The sequence below is a fragment of the Hydra vulgaris genome, chromosome 10 (assembly GCF_038396675.1).
Source record: "Hydra vulgaris chromosome 10, alternate assembly HydraT2T_AEP".
Lineage (NCBI taxonomy): Eukaryota > Metazoa > Cnidaria > Hydrozoa > Anthoathecata > Hydridae > Hydra > Hydra vulgaris.
In genome coordinates this window covers 27,163,576-27,176,935 of record NC_088929.1, presented here as the reverse complement: position 1 = coordinate 27,176,935, position 13,360 = coordinate 27,163,576, and the positions used below count along the sequence as shown (strand labels likewise).

Sequence of the window (13,360 nt, the reverse complement as noted above, 5' to 3'; positions counted from 1 at the left end):
TTTATATTCCGCCATATCTTGATTTTTTCTTGATTTTAAAAACTGCAAATTTATGTGGGTTCATCCTTAAATCGTATAAAAATATTTTGTAAAAAATTGCCGCGATCCAAATGATCCACAATATTATGAGTTTATAAAACATTTTAATATATCTAATAAATTTTAAAATATCTTATAATAAATTTAAATTCATCGACAGGTTTTAATTATTTAATAATATCTTATTGCTCAAGAGTTTTCAAAGAGAATTTAAAATACGAGCACAGAAATGTACATAGATGGTAATTGGTGAATGTGCACAATTCAGTATTACTTCTTGACATGCTTGAAACATCATCATATATATGTTCTCTAGTGAGTTTAATATCAATGTTTTGTTTCAGTACCTAAACAAAAATTACCTAAGCAAATGGTGCAGCATTACTGCTTTTAAAAGTATTAAAGCCTGAGTCTTTCCACAATATCACCAACGTTTAAAATCAATTGTCAAAAATTAAAATTTAATCAATGATAAATTTTTCTCATAAGATCTCAAGAAATCATCTGTCTGTGTGATAAATCTTGTTTTTGATAAGAACAAGATTCTCATAAAAACTTAAGAAAAGCTGTGTCCTCTGTATATTGAGCCTTGTTTTGCTAACAACAAGGTTGCTTCTGTCATTAGTTTTTGAAACATTTCTATTGTTTTTTACGATTACTGTTTTTGCGAGCACCATTTTACTGTTCTAGAAGCGTGGGGGCAGTCCGCTCTGTATTACACGCATTATACTAAATCTTTTACTGTATATTACAACTTAGTTATTAATTTAAAAACTTGACGTACCTAATTGAATACTTAATTTTAAACAGTTATTTACTTAATATATTATATTTAAAAAAGTCAGAAAGTCACCTTTGAGGAACTCGAATTGTTCAATTTTAGTCTAGTTATTAAAGATTATTTGAATTTAATTAAATTAATATGTATTAAATTTAAATACATTTGATTTTTAGTACATAATACATTTTTTTATTTCAATGTAAAATGCCTGTTTAAAACGTTAAATCTGAAAAAGCAAAAGATTAAAAGTTTGGTAATTTAAGTTAAGGCCAAATGATAAATTTAGTACAAAAAAATAAACAAATAGCTGAAGTCATTTCTTTGATTTATAAATATAATCTTCATATTTATTTTTCAATTTGGATTACTGAGCAAGACTTACTATTGAAATTAGTTACTATTAGCTATTACTTGCATACAGACATCATATAACAGAGTTAAGTATAATGAATGTTTGGCTAGTTACTTAGGAGAGTACAGAACCGTATAATTCTCACTTTGAGCAGCTTAAAACTATGTTTAAAAACCAATATTTTTGATTGGATTTCAGTAAAAAGAATGTTTGTCTAAGAAGCTGTCCTGTTTTAAAATTATTACTGAGGAAAAAGAAATTTTCCCTTCCAAGTTCTTTTTCCAAGTTTTTTTAGCATTGGCAGCAGCAAAATGAATTCACGAGGGTACACAATACTTCTGTTAATATTCGTAGGTTAGAATAAAGTGTCTTGGTGGGACCAATAAGGTCTTTTTAAGCTTAGTACAACGCATATATTTTCATTTGCGCAGTAAATCATTAACCTTTGAAGTTTCTTCTTAGTTCTTTTTAAAACTAATGATTAGATAATGATTAGATAATGACCTTTAATTTTACTTTATCAATAAGAAAAAGCTTTATAAGAGACGCTTCCAATCTTTCTTTAGTGACTTTCTATTCGTCACTTCTGGAAGAACTAATATTATCAAATTTTCAAGATTATTAGGCTTGTGCTTACTATCCAATTATCCAAACCTTGATGTTTTTTTAGACTCATTCTTGTGGTATTTTGGCTTCTCTACTTTTTGCTTGGGAGAGTTATTTTTACTTTGATTCACTGTCCAAGGAAGTTTCCGACACTCTTCCTAGCTTTTGTGAATAGCTTATTTGAATAAGCTATTGTAAATTAGGTAGTAATAATTTAAATGTCATGAGCTCTTTTTTTACATAAGTATGCCCTAGGGAGTTTTGTTGATTAGAACAAAATGTATATACTTGTATATATACAAATATATATGCATTATATATATACCTTATTATATAATGATTTGAACAAAATGTATATACTTTTGTTGTTGTTCAAACTCGTGTATACATATTTGTACAAAATGATGCCCAAATAAGTTTTGTTGATTACCACAAATGTATATTTTAATTTAATTTTGCTTTTCATTTATTCACAATCAGTAAAATTCATAAATTATTGATAAAGAGCTAGAGCTTAAAAATTATTGAAAAAGCTAGGCCCCTCTGTTATAAAAATACAGTCTCACTTTCAAATAAAAATAGTCTTTAAGTTTCAATTTACAGCTAAGTGCTAAAATAATGATAGTACATGTTTGAAGTTATTTAAATTTGTTGAATTTTCTCGTTTTGTGTTAAAGTGCTCCATGGTTTGATTACATGGTTGGCAAAGAAATTGCTTCTTTCCGCGCAGTCTGCGAAGTTGTTTTCCGTTTGTAAGCTCGAAAACCGTATTTTGATGACATTGAGTTTGGTTGACGATGAGGGACTGCAAAGTTAACTTTGCAGTCCCTCAAAATGTCAATTTTGCTGTTAATTTGTATTGTTCAATAAAATCTGCTTTTTCTCGTCGTTTGGTCTGGATTGCCAGATTTAATCTTGATAGCCCCTAAGTGTAGTGCAAGTGCTTTATGTGTTTCCTGGCTCGGTGTTAAACTTGCTTTAGTTTCGTTATATCTTGAGCTAGAAATGATGGCTTTTACTGCGAATTCCAAGTAAGAGCGAACGTATGAAATATACAATGTGTGCCATAGAACAAGGCTACGACCTCGAAACTCCACAGCACTCTTAAACTAAGCATACGGTTGCTAAGCATACGGTTGCTAGCTGAGGCGGCTGTAAATAATTGTTTACTGACCACTCTCCGTGTTGAGTAGGGCGGATGAGTTTATTTGTGGTCAAGTGATCAGTGATGTGCCGGCCTCAACCGACTTAGAGAATATGATGCCAAGTAGGATAGCAAAAATTGTCGCACAGTAATTAAGAACGCGTGAGTGAATACTATCATATCTCATTGATTTGCTTTTGATCAGATATGAAAACGTTTCTTTGAAAGATTAATATGGTTTGAAGGTATTTGGTTAGTTTATGCTAGTGAAGCGAGGGTCAAATATCGGGAGAGGTCCTGTCGGCTTGGTCTCGAGGACTGATTGAAACTAATCAATTAGTCCACAACAAACATTACTTTAGGCTCTTCTGTTGTTTGATAGTTTATTGTTTCAAGTTGAAGAATGCGGTTGTGTATTTTTTACTTGCTCTTAACGTATGGTTGAATAACTTTTGAGTCTTGCATGCTATTTTTGACCAGTTTCTTTTCATAAAAAAAACTGCAGTTTTGACTAGCTTTTTTACTATTTTACTTACATTTTTGTGCTGTTTACGTAAGTTTGTTTGTTCAACTAGCTACGATAAATTTGTTCCAGAGTTTGCTTTTCATCTTTTCAGCGTTTGCTACGTCTTTGGTCACACAAATTTTGTGCTTCATAGTATAAAGGATGGTCGTTCAAGGAAACGTATGAAGGGATGTGATATTGCTTCTTTATATTTTTTGATGAATAGTTGATATTTTTTGGAAATTTTTAACCCGTCAAAAGTTAATTTTCAGTCAAACGAAGCAACGAGTGTAGAGAATGAGCCGAATTTGGGTTTGTTTCATATTAGTCGTTTCATCGAGGGATTAGGGCACAGTTTCTTGGTCAAGAAAAGCTATACTCTACTTAATGAAATAGCCAAGAGGACTGGCTTCTTCTTTTACGTTGGTTGATCAATATGGTTTATTAGTTAGAATTGAATGAAGTGTATTTTTGGAGAATCTTGACGAAATAGCGGTAGGTTGGAAATGTTATAAGTTATGTCAAATGATACTTGTTAGGACAGTCTTGAGATTTACTATCTATTGGTCGGTTATTTTGCACATATGCAACAGTCACAATACCACCTCCAACGTCGACAATTTAATACATAGTTTTACTAAAGTTAAAGTACACGAGTAAGATTAAGCATTAAAGTTAGTTGCATTTTTTAGAGGCAGTGCTGATTTAGCTTGTTATTTCTTTGAGTGTTGAGTTTTTAAGGCCGTGAGGGCAATAGATACAGCCCAAGAAAATCTATTTGTTCATAAATTTTAATTTGATCTTGACTTGCTTTATGGTATTTTTATTGAATTGGTCAATATCGGTGGAAGAACAATTGAGGATGGCCACTCCAGGGCCGGTGTAAGTAGGTGTCACGTAGGAGAGGGTGACTTTTCAAAGTATCGAATTTTTCAAATAGTTGAAAAATTTAATATTTTGAAAAAGTCACTTTTGTTGCCATGTAACATTTTTACTTGATGAAAATTCAGCTGAGGTTTTGACAATTTATATTGCTCGAAATGAGTCTCAAAATGATGAAATTTTATTTTTGAGAAGTATGATTAATATTTTAATTCAATCAGAGGCTAGTCAAAAGTTTCTTTTGGTTGCTCAATAGTTTTTCTTCTCATTTGTACTCTTTAACTCTAATAAAGATAAAGTTTGCCGGACATCCCTGTGCAAATACCTTTATGCATATATCACAGCTTTACTCTTTTGATATGGAACGACATCATGGTAATATACTGTCAACATTTTTATGAAAAACCACTGCAAACTTTCTACACCAAAATCAAAAAATAATCATCTCTGAATACTTTAAAGTTGTCAAGTTAAATTGACGTTTATACATTAACACTTTTTTTTTTATAATTGAAATTTGTTAATTGTTTTTAATTTCTGTTTTATGGTTTTATAAGTATTCCTTATTTCTTTGAAGCACTAAATATATTTTATTTAAAGGTGTAGTTACCCTAACAGTACTTTTTTCAACTTTTTTTTTTTTTTACCTGATTTGATACTTGCTTTTATTTCATTGTTTAGGCCATTTTGTCGATTGAAACAACAAAATGAAGCTTATTTTTATAACAGTTTATAAATTGTTTTTAAAAATTTGTATAAATTTTTACATCATCTGATGCATTTTATAACGGGAGATGTTAAATAAAACACATTTTATTTTAAAATATTGTTTATCATATCGATTTTTAAAATGTCTTTTTATTTTTTTGTAATTTGATTTATTAAATCTCTTTCTAGGAGACCACGAGGTTCAGCATGACCCATCATTTCCCAAATTTAATGCTCTGCAAATATTTTTACCATCCTCGATAGCAATTTTTTTTGCTACATAATTATTCTTTAAGGAGGCGCATGTTTATTAGCTGCTAGAGGGTGGACGTTTTTAAAAAAGGTTTTTCATGGTAAATATGTAAACATTCGGTACTCTGCCAAATCTTTTAATTTCAAATGGACTGATAAAGTCTATATGAATTTTGACTATTTATAGCATGCAAATACTAATGAGTTATATTTTTTTAGCTTTAGAAGTTGTTTGAAGTCAGTTTTTAACACTAAAAAATCTTTAACTTACAAATTTTTAGTATTTTTTTTGGATTAAACTCATTGGATAAGATTCAAATCTTTATTAAGTCTGCCTTAAAACTAAACCCACATCTGCTCTAAAGTAGATGTGATAGGTCTGTCAATTTTATCCATAGCTATAGAAATATAGCTAAGTTTTTCAGTGTTCAGTAATTTGAAAAAAAATGTACATAAAGCTATCCATCTTTATATATTTAAGTAAATAAACTTCTCGAAGTACCATATTTTCATTAGAGGTATCAATTCCACAAGCTTTAGAAAGAAGGATTAAGTATTGTTGCCACTAATGCCTTGGTCCATGTTTTATTTAGAAATTTGCAAAAGTTTATGTAGAAAGCTATAGTTAAAATTATAACTCTTTAGCATATTTCTGGCAAGCATTTCCATAAGTATCTGTTTATATAATGTAAATATAGAAACGTAGTATCTTTATATATATTGTAAATATAGAAACGCAAATCAATCACTTGATTGTAACCAGTTTGAGTTATAAGCTGTTAACAATTACAATTGAACTTTTAACAGTATTAGTTTTATTTTCAATTGAAGTTTCAATGTGTACAGTATTTAATTTAAGTTGATTCGTAATGTGAACAAAGATCCAAAAAACGTGACAATATTCTCTAAAGTATAAGTGTTTTCTTATATTACATAGAATCCCGTATTGCCTTGATTTACTTGTACAAAAAACTTAAAAAATAAACATTTTATTTACATTTAATCTAGATTCAGTTATAGATTAACTTTTATAATAGATCATTCACAGAACTTTTCTTCCGGATAGTGATGATGAGCTTCATCATAGTGGTTGGAATTCTTGCAGTAGGTATGGATTTACGTTGGTGTTTATTAAAAACATATTTTAATGCTTGAACATTTTTCCAAAATTTTTATTTTATGCTTTTTATAACAAATAAACTTTTTCTATTAAAAAAAAAAAAAAAAAGGTTTTTTAGTATTTATATTATGCTTATAAAATATTTTGCTTTTCAAATTTTCAGCTGTTACAATAATCCAAATTACAAACGAAATTTGTTAATTTTGCCATCAGTAAACTCTGGGCGAGTATATGCGTTTGATGTAGCAACAAATCCTAGAGCACCTATTCTAAAGCATGTAAGTTATTTACAACTTGTTTTGGTCTTATATATTGAACCATTTATGATTCTTTAATAATAATAAGAATAAAAATTATACTCATTATATGTAGCACATTATTTCTTTTTCAAGTAATAATAATAAAAACCAAAAATGTAGTCAAGACAGTAAAAACCAAGACTAAGACATGACATTTTGTCCCAAGACCAAGACTTAAATATTCAAGACCAATACCAAAATCATGAAATTAAAAAGTCAAGCGAAGACCAAGATCAAGATCCAGATTCTTATAAGTTTATCATTAAAAGACTCATACACACAGGGCAATTGGAGCTGAGGTCTAAAAATTGACATAACCCTTTTAGTAATATTTGTTGAAAATTGTTAAAAGTATTTTAAACATATAGTAACTATATTTAAGTGATTTTAACTTTAGTAGTTGTTAAATGTGTAAAATACTTGAGACAATTTTTAATCAATGACAACTAATAGCAAAGCGTTTGCAAAATTAAAATAGTCATGTAGATGAGGGCATTATAATCATCTTAGGCAAAAATATTTTCAAGAATAATTATGCTGAATCGAAAGTTTATTGGAATAAAAATTTTTTAGGGATCACTACACTTGATCAACTCAGATATTTGCTTATATTACTCAGATCACATAATAATTTGAGCACTTTAATTTAGCTCAAAATAGTTAACATTAATTGATTAAAAAATTACGAACCTATAAGAACTAATTTATGAATTATAAAGATTTTATCTTTTAATAATAAATTTAACAAAATTTATTAAAAGATCAACTTTTAATTAAAACAATACAACTTTGTTTTATGCGAAAAAAAAAATTAATTCGTTATTTTTTCAATTTTATTAATATTCAAAATTAATTTTAAAAGGCGAAAAATATTTTTCCATACGTTTTTAAATAAAAAAAGTAGATAAAATCAATGCAAAGTGGAAATAAGTGATAAACAAATTAGTTATTAAGATATCTAATAACTATTTAGCAATTTTTAAAAATTTGGTTTTAAATCTAGAACAAATTATTTAAAAAACACAGATATTTTTCTAAAAATAGCTTTGTAAATAATTTATCAAATTTAAAAAATATCATTCCATGACTTTATTGGAGTTAGATAAGCTCACTTTGAACGAGGTAAAATGCACTTCACTGTACTAGTACTAAATGCAAGGTCAGATGACTGTTGATGTTTGTCTTTTCTTTCATTTAACGGACAATTTTGTGAGCGCATTATTATTGATAAATGTTTTAGACCGATTGCAAGAAAAAGCTTACGAAACTGGTGTAACAAGGTTGTTTCTGAATTGTTCTATATATATATATATATATATATATATATATATATATATATATATATATATATATATATATATATATATATATATATATATATAGTATATATATATATATATATATATATATATATATATATATATATATATATATATATATATATATATATAGATATATATATATATATATATATATATATATATATATATATATATATATATATATATATATCATTTGTATGTGGAAGCAAAGTTAGCAGCAATTCATTACGTATAAAATATTTTTAATCTTTCAATAACTTCTCAACAGGAATTCTAATTTTAGCAATTGAGCTTGTTTTCTTAACTTCAAAAGGTGTCATTTGTGATGTTCCTCGCCAACCAGGTGGTACAGTAAAAAAATATATGTCGAGCAGTCCATTTATCGTGCAAACTAAACCCTTCGTCTTCCATAACTATAGAAAAAGGAGATAATAAATCAAAAACATCACAATCCATAGTTCATGCTTTGTCTGAAATGCGACCAGTATAAACTTTTGATATATAAATAATAAAAGAATTAGGAGCAACGCCTAATTAAAATTTTAAAATATTGTGATGTGTATACTCAGAGCAAGTTAGACGTTGCAATTCCAAATTTCTTGGGGTTTGTATAAAAATTTCTAAACAGTCAATGTTAGCTTCCAAATTTTTTATTTAAAATTGTAAAGGGCTTGTTGTATTTAATGTACCAAGGTCTGGTAAAAGTAATAGATGCCTACAAACCTTTGCTAATATTTTTTTCCAAGAATGCAAAATTTTGCAACATGTGCTAATAGAAATATTAAAACAACTAGCAAGATCTTTGTTAAATAATCCTAATCGAAGTTTCATTAAAGTCAATAGAAACTGATCTTGTGAACATAATTTTCTTGCACGTCTCATTTTTTTAGTGTTCCAATGACAGTTCTTTTAACAGGAGCAGAATTATATCGTTTTTCACATAAGAGCTAATAAAGTAATACAAATTGTTAAACAACTCTAAAGATCCAAGATTTGTATAGAACTTTATGTTATTGTTTGAAAGGAATTTCTTAAATACAAATATAGGCTTGGCTGGTTGCATTACAATTTTATTTTGTAGATTAATACTTTCAACTTTTAACTTCTTTATTTCTATTATTATTTTCAGTATTAATTTAATGGAATATTATTTTCAGTATCTGAGGCAAACTGACTTTTTGATGCTAAAGTAGTAAGATTGCCTGCCAATATTCCAAATGAAAAATTAGAAAAAACTTTATCATGCATTACTGAAGTGTTTTTGCTAATATTAATTTAAATTTCAGTTTTAAAAGTAGAGTACTGTAAACAGTTTTTTTTAAACAAATTAGCATTTATTTAAGTTATCAACTGCTGTAATCACAGATACAGTTTTACAAGTAAAGGCGGGTATAATGGCTGTTTTTGTAGAAAATAAATCAGAAATTATGTTGTAATTTCGTTTATTTATTGGTCGATTACAATTAGATGAAGCAGAAGGAACCAATTGTCTTATTTTATTTAATGCATTATATTCAATAGTTAGCCATTCCACAGGGTTTTTTTTTAGTTCAGATATTTATATATAATTGATATCATTGAATAGAGCTTGAGAAGGTTTAAAAAATGAAGGGTCAATCAGCCTTAGAAGTTAGGCAGATCCAAATTTATTGAATTTTTTGTAATGCAAAAATTGATAATTTTTTATCAAAAGGTATAGGAATTAAGTATGAAAAATTTGCAGTGTTGTGGAACCGAGATGGCAAGGAGAGTATTTTTGGGTCATATTAACTTTCGAATAACTTTTGAACTGTTATTAAATTAGACTTGAAATTTTCCATAGTAACCCAACAACTATAAGGATATAAAATTCTATAAAAAATTTTTATAAAATCTGTTGGCATAGTCCAGAATCATCTATTTTAAAGACTGAGGGTTTTTAATTATTTACTAGGTTTTGGTGTCATATTGACTTTTGAACAACTTTTGAGACATTGTTAGATTTGACTTTTCCATTGTTTCTTTTGACATTTGAGATTTTCCATAATGGTTAAACAACTATGAGAAAATAAAATACCACAACTTTTAATGTTAAATCTGTCGTGATTGCCCAGAATCATCTATTTTAAAAGATTTTTTACATATTTACTTAGTTTTGGAAAATAAAATTTAGTGTTGTATTACAAATACACAATGCAAGTATGCATAAAGGAATCATGGAATTCAAACAATACATCATTTTGAAATTATTGTATAATTTACAGACCGATCAGTAAATTACTGAAAAAGGGCTGCACAAACCAATTGGGTATATCGACCTTGAATATATTTGATAATTTTGAACCGTTATTACTTTTGGCTTGAAACTTTCCATAATGATGCAAATTTTTTGTAATTTGTGGAATTATCCAGAGTCTTATAATTTACAGGCTGAAAGGTTTTATGTTATTTACTTAGTCTTGGAGAACTTAATTGCCAAAAAAAAAATTAACTTTTTAACAAAAGTTAACTAAATAAACGAAGTTATGATTTTAAAAATGTTCTATCGGAAAAACAAACTTTTCATACATATTGTTTTTAAATTAACTTTCATAATAGGTTTTTTTTTTTTTTAATTCTTTCGGTAAGTAATTAAGCGACAGTACCAATTACTGAGTAAAAGCAATTGCTCATTTTTATTCATCCGGCTTATTAAACTAAATAAAGCTTTTTTATTTACTTAATTACTAATTTTAACTACTAATTTTAACTACTAATTTTAATTATTTACTTATTACTAATTTTAACTACTAATTTTAATTACTAACTTTAATTACTAACTTTAATTACTTATTTTAACTACTGATTTTAATTACTTATTTTAGTTACTAATTTAATTACTAATTTTAATTACGTAATTACTTTTTAAACATTTTATTGTCCTGAAGAAGAAATGATCTCTGTAAAATAAACAGGATATTCATTATTTTACTACTGCATTTGAAACTTAAACTTTTTTTTATATTTTTAATAAAAAAAGTAAAAGAAAAATAACAATTAACTAATGTATTGCTTTCCTTGTTGACTTTTTCAGGTAAATAATAGCACTTTTGGAACCATGGAAGGATTTTTTAAATGACATATAACAGGTTTGATAAAAAGTTGTCTATTCTCATGTTCCTCAATGATAGAATCCTACGATTCTATAACTATAATGTTATGCTACTCAGTAGCATGATAATAGACAACTTTTTATCAAATCTGTTGAATAACCCTGTGAAAATATTTGTTAATGATGTTTCTTCATAAATCAATGATTGATGCACCTTTATAAATGCAACAAAATAAATACAACAAAAAATGGAAGGCCATTTTAAAACAAATTTTTAATTTCGATATTTGTTTATTATTTTCAGCAAAACAAAGTTTACTTTTGAGAGGCTATACAAAAAAAAATGTTTTTTTTTAGTTCAGAAAATTTTAAACAGCAATTTTCTTGAAACTTTGCTCTTGGTAACTAACAATGACGCAGTGATAGGTAATGATTTTGCCAAGATCAACGAGACAAGTTTTACCTAAAAAATATCCCACATGGTTTAATATCTCTCCTATAATACAGAATGAGTTCACAACTCTAGTTGTTATTAGGTTATGATGTCTATTCTGAGACATTAGGAAAGTAAAATATTGTTCTAGCAGGCCCAATATATGTCACGCTAATCATCTGTCTCAAGTTATAAGTTAATTAGATATTTGCATTTTAAAAATGAAGAAGTGGCAGTATTTGAGTTGTTCATTGATTTTTTTAAGTGAAAAAACATCAAAAAAGACACTTCTCAAATTGTCAGCAAGCTTGTTGCTTTTAATTTAGAAATCGGATTGTTATGGTCAAGTATACGACAAAGCGGCTACAATTACTGGATATATAAGCAGGGTTCAAAAATAAATCTTGGAATTCAACCCCATAATTTATTTTATAACATGCTATAATCATTCACTGAACTTTGTTAGTGTGCATGCAGTACGCATGTGTACCAACGACTAGTGATTAAAAAGTTAAGAAAGATTACCGACTGTGTACCACTGACTAGTGGTACACAGTCGGTAATCTTTATATATATATATATATATACATATATATATATATATATATATATATATATATATATATATATATATATATATATATATATATATATATATATATATATGTATATATATATATATATATATATATATATATATATATATATATATATATATATATATATATATGATATATATATATATATATATATATATATATGTATATATATATATATATATATATATATATATGTATATATATATATATATATATATATTTATATATATATATATATATATATATATATATATATATATATATATATATATAATATATATATATATATATATATATAAATATATATATATCTATATATTATATTTATATATATATTATAAATTATATTTATATATATACATATGTATATATATATATATGTATATATATATATATAATATATATATATATATATATATATATATATATATATATATATACATATATATATTTATATATATATATGTCTTTATATATATATATATTTCATTATTAACATGTTTTCTCTTATAAACATTTTTACGAGATATCTTTCAATACTGATTTCTTATAGAAATCACGAAATTATCTTATTGAAAAATTATATGCAAGCTATTTCCAACTTAGAATCTGTTAATGTTACCTCTATTTATCACGCTTGCTGATTTCATTCTCTTAATTCTGTTGTCTACTTCTATAAATTTTTCATTAATCATTGTATGGAGTACAGTTGCCATATTTTAGCTTCTTCAACTAATTATATTCTTTCTTTTTTAAAAACGTCTAAACATGCATATTTAAACATGCATTTTTAAAGTATTTTTATTTAACATTATTTTTTGCACATAAACTGTTACGTCACCATTAGAAAAATATTGCAAAATTTGAATATTTTTTTGCTACCTTGCTATACAATCTTGCTGTAACCATTAGGGTGTGACATCCGCCCCCTATATTCTAAAATAGATCTGTTCATATTCTTAAAACCTTCTATTGGTTCTCACAAACAATTTTGTTAAGTTCTTTCAAAATTTTATTGGATTTAGGGGGAGCACCAGACCTTTTAATACTTACCAGGTCCCTAATATAATATATATTAAAATAAGAAAATTTTAAGTATGGTATGTTGGGTATCAAAAGAAGAAAGTTTATACAAAAATTTTAAAAATAATAATGACATTTTTTAACCTAAAAATAAAAAAATTGTACTTTTTTGATAATTATTGCAAAAACAATCTTAAATATAATTTTTTTTATAAAATGATTGTT

The 13,360-nt window shown here is 26.4% G+C and overlaps 1 protein-coding gene across 1 annotated transcript in view; it reads left to right on the top strand.

The window, feature by feature from the left end:
* The window catches only part of LOC100214327 (methanethiol oxidase), a 42,571-nt gene that overhangs the window by 11,359 nt on the left and 17,852 nt on the right, over nucleotides 1–13,360 (top strand). Inside the window, exons 3-4 of the mRNA XM_065807653.1 lie at nucleotides 6,307–6,377; nucleotides 6,553–6,667. Coding sequence (XP_065663725.1) covers nucleotides 6,307–6,377; nucleotides 6,553–6,667 — 186 coding nt within the window. The remainder of the gene's footprint in view (nucleotides 1–6,306; nucleotides 6,378–6,552; nucleotides 6,668–13,360) is intronic.